An 18,872-nucleotide genomic window follows, 5' to 3' on the forward strand; every position below is an offset into this window, starting at 1 on the left:
GTCACACGTCGAAAGACGAGACCCTTTGTTTTTGTTTTTTTTGTGGGCTGCGTGAAGATCTGATGAAATCCACAAAAAAAGAAAAATTAAGAGTCATCATTACAAATCAGATATACATACAGAAAATCCAGTGTTTATTATTTTGGGCTATTCACAAAAAATGGTATCTTCCATAAGTACAATTGGCTTGCAGTGACATCGCGGGAATCAAAATGTATTTCTACACTCAGTGTTTAAAAACGAAATACAGGGTTAAAATAAGCATGCAGCTACTCCTACAAAATCCTTATTCATAACCCCGACATATGTCGATTATTTCAAATCCAAAAAATGCACTATACAAATACTGCAATATATTTTTCTTCTATTTTTACCCCCAAAGACTCCTCCTGGAATCATTAAATCCATCTGAAAAAATATCAATACATAAAACAAATCTCCACAATACAACTAGACACAGAAATGCAAACGTAGATTTTTGTCAAAAATTAGAACAATTAAAATAAATACATAGATCATCAGTTCATTCTTCATCAAGAGTAGAAAATGTACGTAGATGTGAGAGAACACCACTTCCTGAGCTTTCGGTATATAGCTGCGCGCAATCTTCTCTGATACTTATTCATAATTTATGAAACCAAATCTTACAGCAAAAAGTCGAGATGTAACAAGTATTATTCTTTTGATCGGTTGATCGAGAAATGAGGAGCAAGTGGGATTTGAGGAAAGAGCTGTTCTGGTGCATTTGTGTTGCGACGGGGTGACTCAGGGTTCACTGCTCAGCCCCCTGCTGTTAAGCAATTACCTGTGCGTGGGACGTCTGAGGTTATGTGGGGAAGGAAGTCAGTGCAGCTACACAAGGCGCTAACACATCCAGACCTCCTTCAGGCCACGATAAAGAATGCGGCCCGTGTTTTTTTTGCTTGCAGTCTTTTTGTTTTGCTTTTACCGCTGGGTTTAGGCCGACCCCATGAGCACACCTACGGGAGGGGCGGGCTGAGCCTCCTGCTGGTAGAAGGTTTGCGTGCGGTTTACCCGCAGCGTTGGCGGGATGGTGGCTGATCGGATGTGGAGGATCCTGGTATCGGTCACTTCGCAATCGATCTGCATCATCACCTCGAATTCCTTGTCTCCGATGATGCTATCTGTAAGCGTAGATGAAGAGATGTTGAGGAAAAGTGGCTTTTTAATATGTGTGATCATTGCGTATGTCGTTTGGATTCTGTCAAATTCTTTTTGTTGTCACGCCTTGAGTGTGTGAACGTTTTCGGAGCAGCTGGAAGCTCGCTCGCAGATGGAAGTTTGGAGGTGAGTCACGCTGGTTTTCTCCCTCGTATGGAGACAAAGCGAGAGCTGGACACGCATATTTGAGAGGAAAAAGCGGTGAGAGAACAAAGAGCGGGGGATGCTTGTGGGTTTAGAGGACGAGACGGAAACCGTAATGTACCCCAGCCATCTTGAAATTTACAAGCGTGCGGGGGTTTAGCATTAGACACAAAAAAAAATCCATCAAACTAGCTTGTAAAACGTCTTCACGAAAAGGGAATCTGTTAAGATTAATACAGAGGTTACTAAGAAGAAAGCAAAAACAGATTCATCCGAGCAGTCATTTTCCAGCCACCTGTTCAAAACATCAACCTCCACAGCATCTTCACAGGGCTCTCCCTCAGAAGGACAATATAGAAGCTCCCTCTACTTTCTAGAAGATTCCACAGGTGTTCCTGTCATTAAATGTCCATCCTGACTATGACCTCATGGACTGCTGAGACTCATCCTTCGCCCCTGGAGTGAAACACTCAGCAGACTTCTTTGGATGGAATCCAAGGTTGAAGCTCCGTTTGGCTATGTGGCTTTTTATTTTAAAAGCAAGCTCCGCTCAAGCTCATCTCTTTGTAACTTTGTAAGATAACACTTTCAAGCCTGCTTGAACGGGCAAGTAAGTATCGGTGCTTTTGGAATTTTAATCCACCAGCCTCTGAAAATGTGCTTAGGAGAGCGCAAATCTCAGCTAAGGCCACATTTTCAGTCGGATTCAAATCCACAAATGGACCCAGCACGCATTCGCATAATTATATACAGTTTGGCGAGCCAGCCAGGGGTCTGGGGAGAAGTAAGATAGGCGAATGAAACGTCCAATGAGAGGAGAGCAGTCACAGTCATTTTCAAACTGCTGCTTTGTGAAAACCAGATGTCAGAAATGACTGCACACTGTTTGTGCAGTTGTGCTGCCTTTTGGGCTTCCAAATGATCACTCAACAAGTCCGTGAGTAACACACGAAGTTTACATTTGCGTCAGCTACCAGGTGGAGCGATAGTTGGAGTTTGAAAACAAATCAAAGCCACGTTCGGGGACATTTTGTATACCGATGTCGTGAATCTGCTCCCTCGACTGTACGCCGATTCCTGTTTTTGTTTTTGAGACTTCAACCTCAAGCCTGTCATTATTTTTGAACAGAAACCAGTAATTCTAATAATGACCCTGTAATTTGCGGGCTATGATCTGAAGCGATTGCATCCCGTTTGAGGTCCCCTGATTTGTGTTGCCGCTTACTGTCTTTCAACCAATGGTCTCAAGGGCACAATGGAACAACCACAAGACAACATCAGGCGGCACGGTCTCCTTCACTTACTTCCAAAATCCATCTGGAGGTGTTCCACGACATTTCAGTGACACAATGAGCCTGATAAAGGCTGGAGGTTTGCTTCTAAGTAATCCCGAGAGACATTTTGAGAGGATGCTATCTGCCACATGGGCGCCAACACTGAAGGAAATGCTAACGGTTCAACTGACGACCCCGAACCGTTTTTAATAATCTGTGATCCAAAATACGAGCTAATATCAAGAGACAATTTGAATCGAGGATGGCTTTTTAAAAAAAAAGCTCTGAAATGATTATTGCAAACAAAAAAAAGTTGATTTAATCTGAGAACATGAACCTGTTTTCTGTCCCAACTTCTCTACAAAACACAACTTTCTTTAGAATAGGCAACTTTTTAATTCCTATGGCATTTAGCGGTACACATGGTTCAGTTGGTGTTAGGATTCTGGGTTGGGTGGGGGGTGTACTACACCTGGTTCAAATTTGGGCAAAATCCGGGGAATTCCCATGGAGTACAAACCCTGGAAGGAGCCAAAATGTCTTTTTTTTTTCCCCCACTGGTAATTATCTTATGAGCAGAATTGGTTAGACGTCGCTCGTACCAGATCTCAAATCGCATTGCGTGAACGTATGTGAACAGAGCATCGATCATACCGGTGAGCGCTCTAATGGCGATGCACTGTTTGGATTAGGAAAGTAGGGAAATGGGAATCCGGCCCTTTACCTTCAACCCCCGCCGTGCCTGCCGCTGAGCACACGTACCCGAGAGTAAATAGACTGTCTCCGACGGTTGATCCACCTGTAAATGATGTCATCGCCCGAACATTCCTCTCCTCCAAACATGTCACTTCCACTTGATTGAGCTACTTTCAAACTCTACGGCTCATTAAATAAACACACCCGCGGTCCTTATAAGGAGCCACTGCTCGGTCTGATACGACTCCGAGGGGGGATGTCGAAAGGTCGCGATACTTTGTTCGAAAGCTGCGTATCGAAAACGATCCTGTTCACTGCACATTGAATTTGTCCGATGAAAGCCATCGAGTGACTGGAAGCGAAAAGCATTCCTTAAAAGGGAGCTGGAAAGAATTTGAAATCCATTGTGGAAAAATCGAGTTACAATGTAATGTCGCTCACCCAGTTGCATTGAATGGAAGCTTAAAATAAAAACTGGCAAAATCGTAAAAGTCGATGTTCCATACCAGGCGGAATATTCGTTTTTTGAGAGGTAAACGGCTCCGATCGTTTCGATTTCATTCGGTCTCCACTGGCATGCGTTGGAAATGATGACAAGGCAGAAGAACTTTATGAACCCGTCGAAATAAAACATATGCACACTTGAATGATTCACAAGACGGCCAAATGGTGACCTAATTGAAACCGACACGGCGGGGGTTTGCCTCTCGCCTTTTTCTTTCCAACAGGCTCGAGAAAAAGTCCACCAGAGCCGGCTGGGCTCGATTAGATAAGCTAAGTGAGCTAGCACGTTATTACTTGCAACCGAGTGCAATGGGCAGCTGTGCAAAACTTTGAGAGAGAACCTTTAACACACTATCATAGAAGATGGAATATTTTATTTACTCAATAAATACCGCAGCAGCAAAATTGAGGGCGCTTAAAAATAGCAACAGGGCCAAATTTAAAATGATATCTGGGCAGATTGAATAGAAAAGCTGCCTTTACCCAAAAAGGAAATTTTTTTTCATGTGTTTCAAATTTCTTTTAGTAGTATCATTATTATATAAACATGTCGGCCCTGGCATCTGTTAAATTATTTCAAGTACAAGATCTGCAACGCCACCGCCAAAAGGAAATGGCAACACTGAAAAACTTTTTTTTTTTTTCTTTTCAATCTTTGTGTCTGCATGTGGTTTGGACGGTGGCTGTGCAGCCACGTTGCAGCTCTGCTAAATGCTGCAGGGAGAAGAACAGGCCGAGGGACGTGACAAAGGGTACTCCAGATTTGGGGAGGGGAGGGGGGCTTCAATCCATTCCTACAACTGTTGTAAAGATTCTTACCGTTGACATTCATAGCAGGCAACACCACAGACATCTTAGGGCGACTTCCTTTGTTGTGGCTGGTGGCAGGAAGTAGAAGATGATCCTACGAACCAACACGAGAAGGTTATGGCAAGTAGCTTTTAAAAAATGAAGCTTCTCATTTGATCCCTTGCGGTCAATCGTGTTCATTTCTTCGAAACGTCGCAAAGCGAGTCCAATTTCCACACTGCAGCCTATAATCAAAATCGGCTTCGCAAAGCACTTTTCGCGTCTTTGGTTTCCAAAGGATGAAAATGGTGGTTCATTTGTGACATTAATTGTACTATAGGATGCTTTTGCCTTGCAGTGCCGTCGTGCAAATATCCGTGTGACTCAAAAGCAGCAGCCACGGGGGAGTGTTTATCATAATTGCAGATTCATACGGGATTTTACAGTGAGATCATTACTACAGGAAATGACGACGATATTTTAGTGGGCCAACAAGCCTAAATAGCAGGACCAGAATATGAAACCCACATCAAATGTGAATTTTGTGAGGAATAAATCATTTCTCACTAGCAGGCTTTGGCATTTCGGATTATTTAGTATTTAGTGGAGCCTCCTAGCAGGCTTGGCATTTCGGATTATTTAGTGGAGCCTCACACAAACGGCGACAATTTCCCAGGGGAAATAACGTAAATCTGTTTTAAAGTCTGGCGAGGATAATAAAACTGGCGGTTCAGGCAATGTTAACATTATTTAAGTGTTGTACTTAGCTTCTGACTGGCCATGAGTGACGAGTCTAATAAAGCTCCATTAAAATTGATTTATGATAATAAAATGGTATAAAAGAATGAATTAGCCGAAATAATATAATGATTAAAGGTGACCTTGACACACGAGGAAACGATAAGTCATTGAAATAATCATTTTTATGAAGATTTACAGTCTGCCATTATCATCAAGAGATTTGCAGCTCAACAATCTAGCATGAGAGCTTTGGGCTCCATGACGACAGGTCCGTTTTTTCCCCTGAAACATGGATAAGACCCTCAAATGTTTCCACCACGTCACCCCCACTACACGCTTCCATAAAGCTGCAGGTGCCACAACACAAGAAGCATGAGTACTTCCATTTTTCTGCTTTTGTTTGAGAGGTACATTTTCCATCCCCTCAGCTCATTTCAAGCTCGAAAAGAGCTTGTTTGTGTGTGAAGGGCTTTAAGTGATCTGGGGCTTGCACATGAACAATGAGCTGAAACTGGCGGGGAGGGCAAAATGGTATCAACAAACCACGAGACGAGTAAAAATTAATAATGATTGCCTTCAAATTCCAAATTCAATCCAGAAGCTTGGCTAGTCATTTTTGGCTTTTTTCATACAATGGAAAAAAGGCCCCCATTCTTTCAAATACGGAGGAACCCAGGAAACAAAACACACAAATAAAAGTTGCATCAGAACAGATTCGAAAAAAAAATAAAAAACAATTAAAACACATGCTATTTATTGTATTTAAAAATATGATATTGTATTAAAAATATGATATTGTCTCAGCATGTAACAGCATGTTAGAGTTCGTGACTGGTGTGCTGAGACAAACAATATTACAAAATGTTCAAAAATGCCCAAACGGAAAATGACAACTGAAAGAATTCTAATAAAATGGGAGCAACTAAACCCCGAATGATCAAAGCCCTTTAATTGGAAGTGATGTCCAGTATTCATCATGTCAGGCGAGCGAAAATAAAAAACAGGCGCCATGTCTTAACTTTCCTAACGTCAAGAGATGAAAAACGACATGAAGTCGTGCATAAAACCATAAAACATGACGGCAAATGGGCCGGGGAAAAAAGGAGCGGAAAGGGGTAGTTACACCGGTGGGTGTGTGAACCCGTTCGCCGTTGTTGACTCACAATAAATGTTCATGTTAAGGAGCAGCCATTATTTATGATTCACTCATTAGTAACAGAGGACGGTTTCAACTTACCCTGCGGAAAGACACGACGTAGAAGGTGTCGCCTCGCCGGTTCATCTCGGCAAAGAAGTCGCCGTACGTGTGCGAGGGTCTGTAGTACACCTGGAGCTCACTGCCAGGGGTCCTTTGAAACAAAAATAAGACATCAGGGGGGAAAAAAAAAAAAAAGGCTAGCTTGGCACTAGGCCTTGCTGCACTTTGCTCAAAACATGTCTGACACTTGGGGACCGTTTTTATTTTTCTTCAAGCCTGAGTACACTTTGGTGACAGATAGATGAGTTTTCCTACTTAAATTAGCTCCTTGTGTGGTGTTTTCATTCCAAACGGTCATTTCTGGTCAGAGCAGTGAAACCTTAAAAGGCTAAATTAGTATTGGAAGGATTACTAATACAATCCTGGCTCTTAATATTAGAGTTTTGTTTTTTTTACAGAGTATTTTCATGCAAATCTGCCAGCTCCTCTACTTACTGTACAATATGAAGCATATAAAAAAAAAAATCTCATACTTGAACGCCCCCCCTCCCCCAACTTCATCCTTCACATTTCCTAGCGAAGGAGTGAGGAGAAAAAAACGATAGGGGGCCAACAAAACCTATTGACTCCATCTGTGTGATGTGAGTGCAGCTCAGCAGAAGAGCCAAAACTCTGAAGTCAAGTAGTGGGGTCATTCTTTACAATCTGTGCCTCATTAAACTGTAAAAAGCAAGATGGGGCTGGGTGGTGGGGGCAATTCCCAAAAAAGGAGAAGATATTTTACCTCCCGTCATGGTTCCGTTTACAGAGCCACTTAAGTCAAAAGGCGTTATGGGAACAGTTGCTTTACCTAATGGTGGCGTGTCATGGAAAATGTGGATTTTTCAGATATTGTTTTGGGTTTTTTTCTTCTGCGGGGTGTGTAACTAATGCCAGGTCAGAAATAGCAAAGCCTTCTAAAGCAACATGATTCAAAATGATGTTGATGTTACACACATTGACAATATTTGCTAGCGTTTTGCTGACCAATGCACAAAATGGAACTATAAGCAAATGAAGCTTCCTTAGAAAACACAATCTGCCCCCTACTGCTTCTTTAAATTAAGTCTACATCTTTAAAGGTGTAATAAAATGAACATTTGTGAAAATAAATGATATCATGCCATTACTCACTTTTCTTTGGCAGTTTCAGCGTATGGAACAGTCACAATTTGGGAGTTCTCGGCATCCTTATGTTCACTTTTCTGTTGGAAAATTGAAAAACATGGTCTCAGTATACTCCCGGCCATTAACAATAATAACATTGGCCGTCCAACCTCACAATTAAGTCTAATGGTTGGGCCGGCAAAGTTTTAAGAAAACATGTCTAATTTTATTTTATTTTTTTTTAATCACTACTTCAAAAATGAGAGGCACTATTTTTGGTCCACGTTGAAAGCGTTGACTTTTTTTTTTTTTTTTTTTTTTTTTTTTAAAGAGGTCCACACGGCAAAACATTTTGCAGAACGAGCTGACGGACGGGACTTGCCAGAATGCTCCTGGAGGGTCTGAGGTGACTGTTACTCATGCGCCTGGATTTGGTCAGCTGCAAGTCATGACGGTTGACCCAGCCCCTCAACTCGTGGGCCAGCCTGTCAATCAAAAAGTCAACAAACATTTACGAGCAAATTCTGGATCCATCATCTATATTCTATGGTGGGCGTGAAAACAATAAGTCACGCTTGAAGGGCTTTTAATACTCACTCCAAACACTTGGTCCTATTAACCGGCGGCAGGCAGGAGGGCGGCGGCCTGAGGAAGTTCAGCTCCTTCACCACCATCAGCGCCTTGCCTTCAGCACTGCGACACAAACAGATGACGGGAGGCCAAGAGAACATTGATGAGAGTCCAAAGGCTTGGAAATGTGCATGTGAGAATCTCATATTGGCTTTAACGACCCGTTCAAAAATGTTCTTCTCGTTAAGAATATGCTTGCGATGCAAAGGGAGCGCCAACATGGCCGCCCGCCTTACGTTTGCAGTCAAACATCCGTGACGAGCTGGCGAAAGGAAAGTCGATCGACTTGGCTTTGATTCGGGCACAAGTGTGACTTTATGGATTTTTTTATGACATTGATTACATTTTAATGATTATCATGTGGTAAAAGCCAGTCAGGAATTTCAGCACATGGCAACGTTAAAAGTAATATGTTGGGACATTGTCGATAAAAACGAATATTGGACTATAATAGTCGTGGATTTGTCTTGACTCGTGTTGTTGGGTCTCTCGTATTTTAACAGTCAGTTGTGAACATATTGCAACAATTCCCGTACATTCCCCTTAAAATAGATTTGACCAGCTGGACCTAGAAAATGTAACCAGCTTGATTCCTGGACATATTTTTTTTATGACTTATGGCCACCAAATGTAAACATTGAATACTTCACTAGTGCACATAATTGTAATTGTTACTTTATGGAGGGAATTCCCGATGTCGAGCGTCTACGCTCGGAGCCCACCTGCAACGACGCTCGCGACAAAAATGCGGGCCGCCAAAGAAATCCCCCGTAACCTCGGCCAGCGCTCAAGGCCTTGGAAAAAGTTCTGCTAGACATGTCAGACCGCAGGGGCCTGATCGTAATTCTTGCTGAGGGGCCCCATATTAACCTTCCTGCGCAGACGGCTTCCTATTCAGGCAGGACCCCCCCCCCCCCCAGATTAGGTTGCATTATTCTCCACCCACCCCCTCCCCAATCATGCTGTCCTCTGCAAGCATTTAGCGCTGTCACACCCTTTTGAAAATGCTAATATGTTCCTTCCTCCCGACGAAAGTTGATGCTACAGGTGCCTGGCTTGCATTAACAAGTGACATAGTGCACATGTAAGACTGACAAAACACAGGAGTGCCAACGCTTTGCAAAATGTCATTTTCAGGTGGGGGTGGGGGGCGTAGGTCAAATAAGAATGTTATTCGTGCAATTTACAAATGAGACGTGCCGGGCCTCAACCGCTTTCAAAATAGAAAGAAAAATACGTGAGCCCTTGGAAAAATAAACTGTTACGAGCGATATAAAACTGGACGTCAAACATGGCCTGACCCCAATTTCCCACCTTGTTACTCAAAGCGCAACACGAGGGATTTTTTTGGAAGGTTTGCGCTCATGTTTAGATGTGGTGCCAGGCCGGGCCGGGCCCGAAGCACAGGTGCATCCTGGGCCGCGGCGTCAACGTCACGGCGGGCGTTGTTACCTGTCGGTCGTCTCGGCGGCGGCGTTCCCAACGGGCTCGGGGCCCTCGCCGTCGGAGAAACCTAACAGGTGTCTGCTGTGCTGCGCCGGCACAAGCTCCAGCCCGGAGCCCGAGTTGCCCTGAAGTTGACTGATGAAGGCGGACGTGTGTGGGGGAGGAAAAAGAGAAATAACATTTTTTTTAAAAGTGGCTCTCATCCTGTGTACATATCAGGTTCTTTTTTTTTTTGTTATGTATTAAGCTACAAAGTCCAACAGTGAACTCTGATCTAGTCCGCTCTATCCAAAATACACTGAAGAGGCTGTGTGGTGTCCTTCAATGTTTCTTCAACACCATCAATTTACATTTTAAAAAGGAATTTGGCATGTAAAAAGAATTTCGCATGTAAAAAAAATATATATTTTTTTTATTCTGTAAAAACACATAAGCAGATAAGGTTGACTCAAGAATCAGAGCACACCACAAAAGCAACAACAAAAATTTGCTATGCAAGCGCCGCTTGGCTAAATCTCAGATCCAGCGCACATTCCGAGCTTATCAAAGTCAACAAATCCGACCCGCATCCCTCGTGGAGGGACGTCGCCCCCCACGGAAGAAAACCAACATTTCTTTTTATGACATCAGAGAATCTGTTGTTCCAGTTGGAAGATAAAATCCCGCCATGTTCAAACTGGAGCTCTTTTATATAACCTGCCTTCATTTGTTGAAATGTGGTAACAGTCAACACGGGAGATGAAAAAGGGATTGGCCACATGTGTATTTTTCGCCGCACGTAGAGCGTTGACATGTTTTGTTCCAACAGTCACGCGGGGGTAAATGTTTACATCTTGCCAAACCCCAACAAGGTTGCTGGAAGGTTTATTCACCGATTACTCACCCAGTCCTATAAACTCTGGCGACAACATCAGAGGACGGGACGACCAAATGGACATTTATTTTCTGACTCATTTCAAGACGGGGAAATCTACAGACTGGACTGCTAAATTCTTACGCTTGGTGGATTCAATGTAATCACATCAAACGCTCTGCTCAACCTACAGTTGGCGGGCAATTTGACAAACTGTCAACTGTTTTTAGCAACTGCTTCAATAGGAACTACGTTGGCGCTGGTTTCAATTAGATTTTTTTTGGACCCTGTCTTACATGACAGGCAGGAGTCCCACAGTGAATCATCGGGATTCCCGTCTATTTCCTCTCGGGAGGCCACCGTAAATTCAATATGGCAGCGACATTGCTTTAACTGCCAATGACTTTTCTTAAAATAAAGCGACGCTCGGGTGTTACCTTATTGGTCCGACGTTAAGCGCGAGGAAGAGCAGGACCGCCATGAGGCATACCGCTCGTCTCTTGGGAGCCGTTGCCTTGAGCAGGGAATTCTGTTGGGGGGGGGGGAGGACAGACATTTTAATTGTGTATGATGCTATTTGGTGGTGGGAAGTAACTAAGTACTTGAGTTTTTGTTGAGTATTTCCATTCCCTACATTTGAAGAGAAATGACCAATCTGTACTTTGACCACCTTTGGACTGAATCTGGGCGATACCTCGACGCTCACCTCATCCCGCAGGCCTTCCAGTTGCCTCTTGAGGTTTCCGTTCTCGCTTTTGAGCGCAGCGTTCTCAGACAGCGCCATTTTTAGCCGCTCTTCCAGCGACAGCAGATATTCTTTCTTCTTCTTCCGCGACAGGGAGGCCGACTCGCGGTTCTTTATCATGCGTTGCTGCCTCTGGGAGAATTTTGACTGGAGGACGAGGGAATAAGCAGGATAGACAGAGAGAAAGGGGTAGGAGAAGAAAAGAACACTCGGGATGATGACTCATGTCGTAGGATTCGCATCGCATCTGGATGCGTTTGAGGAGCACCTATCCAAGCAGGACGAACGAGGCGGCCATGTTGCGAGGATGCAATTAATGCCCATGTGAGCGACCTGCCGAGCTGTACATCGTTACATTGGTGTGACATCATGTTAATACATCGAAAACGCTCTTCACCGAGTCAATATTGCATACTTTTAATACGTTATTATCCAAATATAAAAATGTGCTCTGCCACAATATTTTCTATTTACGGCAATGTTGACAATTAAGCGTTGGTAATGAGCCACATGTTGCTTCACCATGTTCAAAGACAACAATTCAATTCCCATGACATTATTCATCTTTGGAAACGTTTGTGGTCAAGACATTTGCCACAAGAACAGAAAGCTGGTGTGAAAGACGGAGGCCAGGGCAACAGTAAAAAGAAACGGCAGATAGAAGGAATGAAATCCAGGAGAAGGAGGTCAGGGTTACGTCGCTCGCATTCCTGTTTAGTTCTAATAATAATCGTCTGAAAGAGATTCAAAAGATCTGCCAGTGGGATTCGCGACACCTACTTCACACCGCAAAGAGTCCTTAAGTGCAGAAGAAAAAGCTTCTGTTGAAACAATATTTACGTCAAGATGCCGTGCAGAAAGATGTGTTTACGGAGCGTGTCGTCCTTTTTGAGAAATGACTTCCTTTTAGAGACACGCAAAGTGTCACCACACTTGATAATATCAAAATAAACAACTAAATACAGGAGAGGGCTAATTTCTTAAAAAAAAAAACACGACTACCACAATGCTACACACAAACATCATCCCTGGGGTAAGGCCTCCAAAATGTCAGGATAAATAGCCCTGGCGATGATTAAGTTATTTGGATCCCCGTATTTGTGTTTGGTCTCCTGAGAAACTCCTCAAAATCTCCCAGCTAGGATCTGGGAGTTGTGCCACAAGCGCGAGCCTGGGAACGCCGCAACTACGCAGTTACCAGGGAGTGGAGCGCCGGGTGAACGTCACCACGACAACAACAGTGAGGCTGAGCAGGGCAATTTATTTATTTCTTTTTGCTGGGGTGGAAAATGTTCATGCACGGTACCATGCGTAGAAAGTCTGCCCAGGAGCGGATTACACGGATGGAGCTGTCCTTTAAAGGGCCGCCGATGGAGGAAACATGTGATTAAGCCATCCTAAGTGGACTGGACGGCATAAACATCTCAACGATGAGAAATCTCTCCATCATTTTTGCGTTTTCTTGAATCTGGGTCATTTCAGCACATGGCGACAACCGTTCCAAGTTTTAAACACAATGATACGCAGGAAGGGCAGATGCATCCAATTGCCACACACTTGAGGCGAGTTCAAATCACACAATACATGACTTTTATGTGGTCGCTTGCTTACGCCAAATTCTGGGAGCAATAGATTTCTTTTGTAATGTTTGTTTTTTGATGACACTTTGCATTCCATCACTTCAGGGGTTTTACTAAAAACAGGAGACGACGCTGATACATTTCAACAACTGCGTTTAAGCCACGGACAGGTATCCCCCGCTGTAAAAAAAAAAAAGAACTATCAATCAAGTCTCACTCGATGTCTCCTTTAAATCCCCTAATCCTGACAATGAGAGATTTGTGGAGGCCGATAATATGCCTTTCAGTCAAATCCCCCCTCGGCTGTGCAGGAGTGGCATTACATCCCCCGCTAGCTGTTTACAGCTGTCGCAAAAACGTCATCCGGCGCGACACCTGTCTGAAGCATGTAAATCGTTGGCGGCCGTTTTACACCCGGGATTTATAAGCTAACTGTAGGTTATGGTACAGTAACATAGACACCCGTGTAACACCTGCCGCAGTCCAGCTATATTTACCAGGCATGTGACCCGGCCCGCATAGCACACACGCCACTGTGCTGCATTTCACAGCTGAATAGATTAAATGATATGACCTACATACGGGCTGTTTTATTTGACTTTTCCAGACACTCGTCGTAAACGGGCAGTTTTGATGCTTGGAATGGACGAAGCTTGTTAACAGTGTCTCGCTTTTTAAAATTCTCCAATGGCAGACCATTTTTGTTTTGGCCTCTAGGGGTTGTACACAAATTTCATTCGAATTTGATTTTTACAGCCTTAGGTGGATTTTTTGGGGGGTTTACACAATTAGGATTTTGGAGCCAATCATCAATCAGGGAGTTTTCAAAACTGATCGGATAATTTATCAATCTCTCCATTCTCCTTATTACCATAATTATCTTTTACCTTTAGCCTAAAACTAAAACCTCAAAAGACAAACTCTTTTCTTGGAAGTAATTATTTCACTCTTTCTAAGATACCACACCATATATACATTGCCTTAATTATTACTTCTCCAGACTACTACACAAAGACTCCTCTTCATGCAAGAGCTTAATCAAACATTTTGGCAACCCGGACGCCAAGTTGCACAGCAAACACAGCATGTAGAGACCCATCTCCCGGCAGAAAAAAATGTGAGAGCACATCTCAACTCATCAAAAAGGAACGCTGAGAGCGAGCCGCTGTGGACCCAAGCCCGAAACAACACTCGGCTTTGTGTAACAGAGGCAAACAATCCCGGACAGGCAGGACAAGATTTGTAGATGCAGTTTAAACAGAAACAATGAGGAGGATGTACATGTCACCGCGCAAGACGGTATTTAACTCAGTGTGTGCCAAACCACAAAGGTCACGAAACTCTTGACAACCGCAGGCCATCCTAACGTTCATGCGTTGTTTTTCTATGTTGGGGTACTGAAGGGTGTGCGATTGTTTCAATTGGCATATGAGGAACGAACTCTACCCGGCAACACGTGGTAAATGTGATTTTGTGATGTCAGGCGCCGAGCATAGCACCCCGCCTCGGTGAAAAGCATTTAACTCACATCGTCGTCCGAGGAAGGGCTTCGAAGCGAGGCCACTGGTGGCGCGACGACAGTCATGTCCTGGCTCAGGGTTGGCATGGCGACCACGCCGCCAGTGACACCTTGGGAGGTATTGATGTGTAGTAATTGGCTTGATTGTGACAGCATGATAGGCTGGCCTGTAAAGAAAAATGAAAACAAATAACATTTGAGTTACACAAATGAAAAAACATGAGCGTTTATGCCGTGATTGTTTGGCGACGGTAGATGTGAACCTAATGAGGTGGCGAGTGAATTCCAGAAAAATCCTTTCAATACTAATTTGTCATGTCATCATCTCAAACAAAAAGTGTGAGGGTGTATGTTGATACTAGCAGGAAGCCGTATCGGTGTCATGTTTAAAGAGCCGCTGGCTGCAGATGGCACAGAACTTCCCTCACCGCCGGTGACCTCCATTAACCCTTCGCTTTTTAACAGCTCTCACTGTTTACAGATGGAACAGACGTTTACTATCTTTGACCAGTTGTTTTTTTAACGTCCACATTCCAAGCGAAGAGGCGTCATGCGAACGAGTGCTTATAAATGTGCACGTATGGCCGTGTTTTAAAAACACAACTTATCTCTGATAAGAGGATATTCCAGCAATATTGCAAAAGAAAAAAGACAACATTAAAGCCGCCCCCCAGGAACTTTCTTCCAGGAGTCACGCTTTAATACGAAACAACCCGTCAGAGCTAATCAAGCGTTGGCCACTTCTGCTAATGAGTGTGTGTGCTGTGCCAAACACCTCAAAATTAGAGTGATGAATAAAAAAGCCTCAAGAGAGCAGTTTGTTCTTTCTAAAAAAAAAAAAAAAAAAGTACATTAAGGCCCAGGCCAGACAACGAAATGAAAACATTACTGTCATTTCTCATCCATTTGATTGATGCAAATGGCCTTTCTGTGAATAATCAGGAGAATAATCAACTTGTTGAAACAACGATCAGGCAACTTGAGACTTTGGTCTTTGATACATTAGACTTGGCCATCTGCAGCCTTGGCTATTACCGAGTGGACAGCAGAGGTGCCAAGTTCAAATTGAAGGCAAGAGTTGGATGAGATGTATTTACATTGGCCTCGCCTACATGTTAAAAAATGTAACACATCGTGGACTAGTGTGGTAAAACATTACGGGAAAAGCATTGAAAGATGAAGACAAGAGCCAGCTAGATACGATACATCAACGTAAACCTCCAACAGATCATTTTGCATGGGCACTTTTAACTGCGAGCCAACAGCGCCCTCTGTTGGTTGCATGACAAATGACGCAAGTCCAAGTTGTTACCTGGAGAGGGCGCTGGCTGGATGCTGATAGGAGCTGCTTTGACCACAGGCAGCATGGTGGTCTGCAGGGGCTGGAGGATGATCGTCTTGGGTTGCAGGGGGGCGGCCGCGTGGGCCAAGGGCACAGCTGCAATCACCGGTTTGGGCTGGATGGAAACTTTTGTGCTCATCTGAATGGGCCTGTTGCTTGACGGTGCGGGTTTGGCTGTGCCAGGAAAGGAGATAAAAGGACATGACTGGTATTATTTATCCTGTGACGTTATATACTGCTTGAATGTGATTTTTAATCATGAGGTTTCACCGATATAACCTCAGCCCACCCACCTCGTGCTGTCTGGCTGGTCCTCTTTGGTGCTTTCTTCGCCGGCGGAGAGATTTCAGAAAACCCACTGGACTCGGAGCACACCGACACTGGGGAAGGCTGCGACTGCGGAGACCAGGCCTCATCCTGCAGGGGAAAACGTACACTCAGAAACTGGAAAGTATCTATATAACGTCACTCGAAAAGATAAAGTCCTTCTTGAGACACGGTGTGAAAATATCTGCCCTTTAAATTATGCTAATGTGATGAAATCTGTCAACATGTTTTGTATTAATGATGAGGCAAGGTTCACATGATGGACTATAAATACTAAGTTGACAAGGCGTTTACAGCTTTTGCTAATAAGTTTCTCTCAGGAGTGAAGCCTCACTGCGTACGGTAGGAGTCTGTCAGCCAAGAGCATCTGTCCATGTTGGGGTACCATCTGGATAGGTGCACGTATGTAAACTCGGATGGAAGGCCCGAGAAGGGGGGGGGGGGGGGGGGGGGCAAATTTGCATTGGAAATACAAATCAAAAGAAAATTAAGAAGGCGTGAAGCCACCGGACTTACGTGTAAGGAGTACGGGGACGGCGCCTCGGCAGCTGTGGGGGAGGAGGCGGAGCTCAAGGTGTGAGCAGGTGACAGAGAGTGCACGCTCACCTCACCGTCTGGATGCACAAGGACAAAGACACGCATTGTGTGAAATAACGCACGTGTCTAATAAACATTACTTTATCACTAGGCATCGCTTCGAGCCACTTAAAAAGCCCTTTATTCAGACTAAAAATGTCATTTTCTTGTATTTAAAGCAACACGTTCATTAATGTGCATTGTCCTTATTCAAATTAATAAATAAATAAATAACATTGGGTCTTGAATGTTTATTTTTACCATTTTTTGGTATGATTTGACATACATTTGAGAGTTTTTAAGGATCTGTTACAACTACAAACATTGAGCCAGACAACATTATCTACTCCAGTCAAATAATGCGTTAGAAGATGAAAGAGATCTTGTTGTACCTGTGCAGGCGGTGCTTGAGTAGTCACTCTCTGTCCATGCAGGTATGGGAATATCAAAGTTAAGGTCTGGACCTCCGCATATCTGAAATACCAAACAACACGTTTCTTATGGCAAAGCATATTGTAGACTGATCAGATCCCAGCAATAATTTTAACAAATCTGTGGCTTTATCACTTCAAGGTGATCGCTGCCGCTACCTAGCCAGAAGCCAGAAGCTCACTCGAATGTCAAATTAGTGCTTGCAAGAAAAATAAAAAAAAAAATAAAATAAAATCACCAGACGGTGACTCAAAACTAATAATAATAAACCCTCACAAGTTAAGGTACCACTGTGATGCCAAATTATCCAAATATCCAATTAAAAAGTGACCAAAAATAATTATGTTCACGCTTTAGCTGTTATGCAGCTTCATTATTCACACTCAGCTCTTTTCAAGTCAAACATACTTACATAGTCTGCATTTTCAAGGACCTTGAACAAATCGTCTGCATCTCCCAGGGAGTCAAGTTCATCAAAAAGGCTGATGTCTGTCAGACAGAGAGAAACGTTAATATTACTCAAAAACAAAGATTTCACTCTAGTTAATATTGGTTCATGCCACTGTAAAATTATGCAGTTTCAATATAAGCACTGGTATCAAATACCGCATTGTATCCATTAAAATGTGTGAAATGTACCGTTTAATAAAACGGACTTATCTCACTTCCAATCACTAACATAGAGAACATGTAACGCTTCATTATGAGCATATTGATCTTTAATCTAGTAATTATTTCTGTGATGTATGACAAGCAGAAGTGCTTTTATGTCGTCCTTGAATCTTGATGATGGTTCAATACTATTAGTTAGCAGTGTACAAGTGAAGTGTACAAATGTAATTCGTCATTTGAACATTTGAATCACAATTTAAATTGCACATTTTGTCATAATAATGTAAAAAGTTTGTTTGCTATTGCATTCTAACACAACCTATTACATCATCGCGTCATTTCCGGTTAACTAATGATAAACAACATTTGAATCACAATTTAAATTGCACATTTAGTCATAATAATGTAAAAAGTCGTATTTGGGAACGAGTTTGTTTGCTATTGCATTCGAACACAACCTATTACATCATCGCGTCATTTCCCGTTAGCTAATGCTAAGTTAAAATGGGGCGCAAGGTACACTGTCAACACATTACACATTCATTCTATACTATACAAAAAAATTATCAAACACTACCAGGAAGCATATTTAGATTTTTTTTTTTTTAAATCTTCGGTGGTTAATAAGCGACACTTACCCCACTCGCCTCCCTGGTCGATGGAGAAGTCCGTTTCCGCCATCATCATGGAACAACGTTGATTGTTATCCAAGTCTAACGTTAAGTTGGACGACATTTTCGGTCAAATTCATTAGTAGGTTTAATATCAACAAATATAACGCGCAGAGATCAAAGTGTGCCCATGAACCGAAACTGACCGGAAGATTGCATTGCCGTATTGATGACGTAAGAAATACACGTCTGACTTTTAAGGGTGACGGCATCCACAGAGGGACAAAAGGCATTAAGACCCCGTCACACTGCTGTGACGAGCATTGGCCACTAGGCGGCAAGATGGTACTAAAATCTGGAGGCAACCGCCTGTTACCAGGTTTCTAAATAAATTAGGATAAAATGGTTAACAGGTTTCGTGTCAGGCTTCGGAGTGTGGAAATGGAGACATGACATTTCGTTCCTTATTTGAATATCACGTCAGAAATTCTGCACATTTTTAACCACAATAATCCTTGTAATGTC

The 18,872-nt window shown here is 43.1% G+C and overlaps 1 protein-coding gene across 1 annotated transcript; it reads right to left on the reverse strand.

Annotated features, from left to right (window-relative positions):
• Positions 1 to 111: 111 nt before the first annotated feature.
• On the reverse strand, positions 112 to 18,603 carry atf6 (activating transcription factor 6). Its single transcript, XM_037248738.1, has 16 exons — positions 18,375 to 18,603; positions 17,537 to 17,613; positions 17,085 to 17,166; positions 16,633 to 16,730; positions 16,083 to 16,206; positions 15,760 to 15,963; positions 14,457 to 14,614; positions 11,310 to 11,495; positions 11,041 to 11,132; positions 9,757 to 9,885; positions 8,272 to 8,367; positions 8,057 to 8,159; positions 7,702 to 7,772; positions 6,568 to 6,679; positions 4,620 to 4,704; positions 112 to 1,145 (listed from the first exon to the last, which is right to left on the reverse strand). Exons 1-16 carry the CDS (start codon positions 18,469 to 18,471, stop codon positions 958 to 960), a joined length of 1,902 nt encoding a protein of 633 aa, XP_037104633.1. The 5' UTR covers positions 18,472 to 18,603; the 3' UTR covers positions 112 to 957.
• Positions 18,604 to 18,872: the final 269 nt, after the last annotated feature.

This window comes from Syngnathus acus, chromosome 4 (genome assembly GCF_901709675.1).
Source record: "Syngnathus acus chromosome 4, fSynAcu1.2, whole genome shotgun sequence".
Lineage (NCBI taxonomy): Eukaryota > Metazoa > Chordata > Actinopteri > Syngnathiformes > Syngnathidae > Syngnathus > Syngnathus acus.

Coding starts and splice junctions, on each gene's coding strand:
- atf6 (XM_037248738.1), bottom strand. CDS start 18,471: ATGTCGTCCAACTTAACGTTAGACTTGGATAACAATCAACGTTGTTCC. Junction 16,207..16,632: donor CGTCCCCGTACTCCTTACAC/GTAAGTCCGGTG, acceptor TTTCCCCTGCAG/GATGAGGCCTGGTCTCCGCA. Junction 8,368..9,756: donor GCCGCCGAGACGACCGACAG/GTAACAACGCCC, acceptor TTTGTGTCGCAG/TGCTGAAGGCAAGGCGCTGA.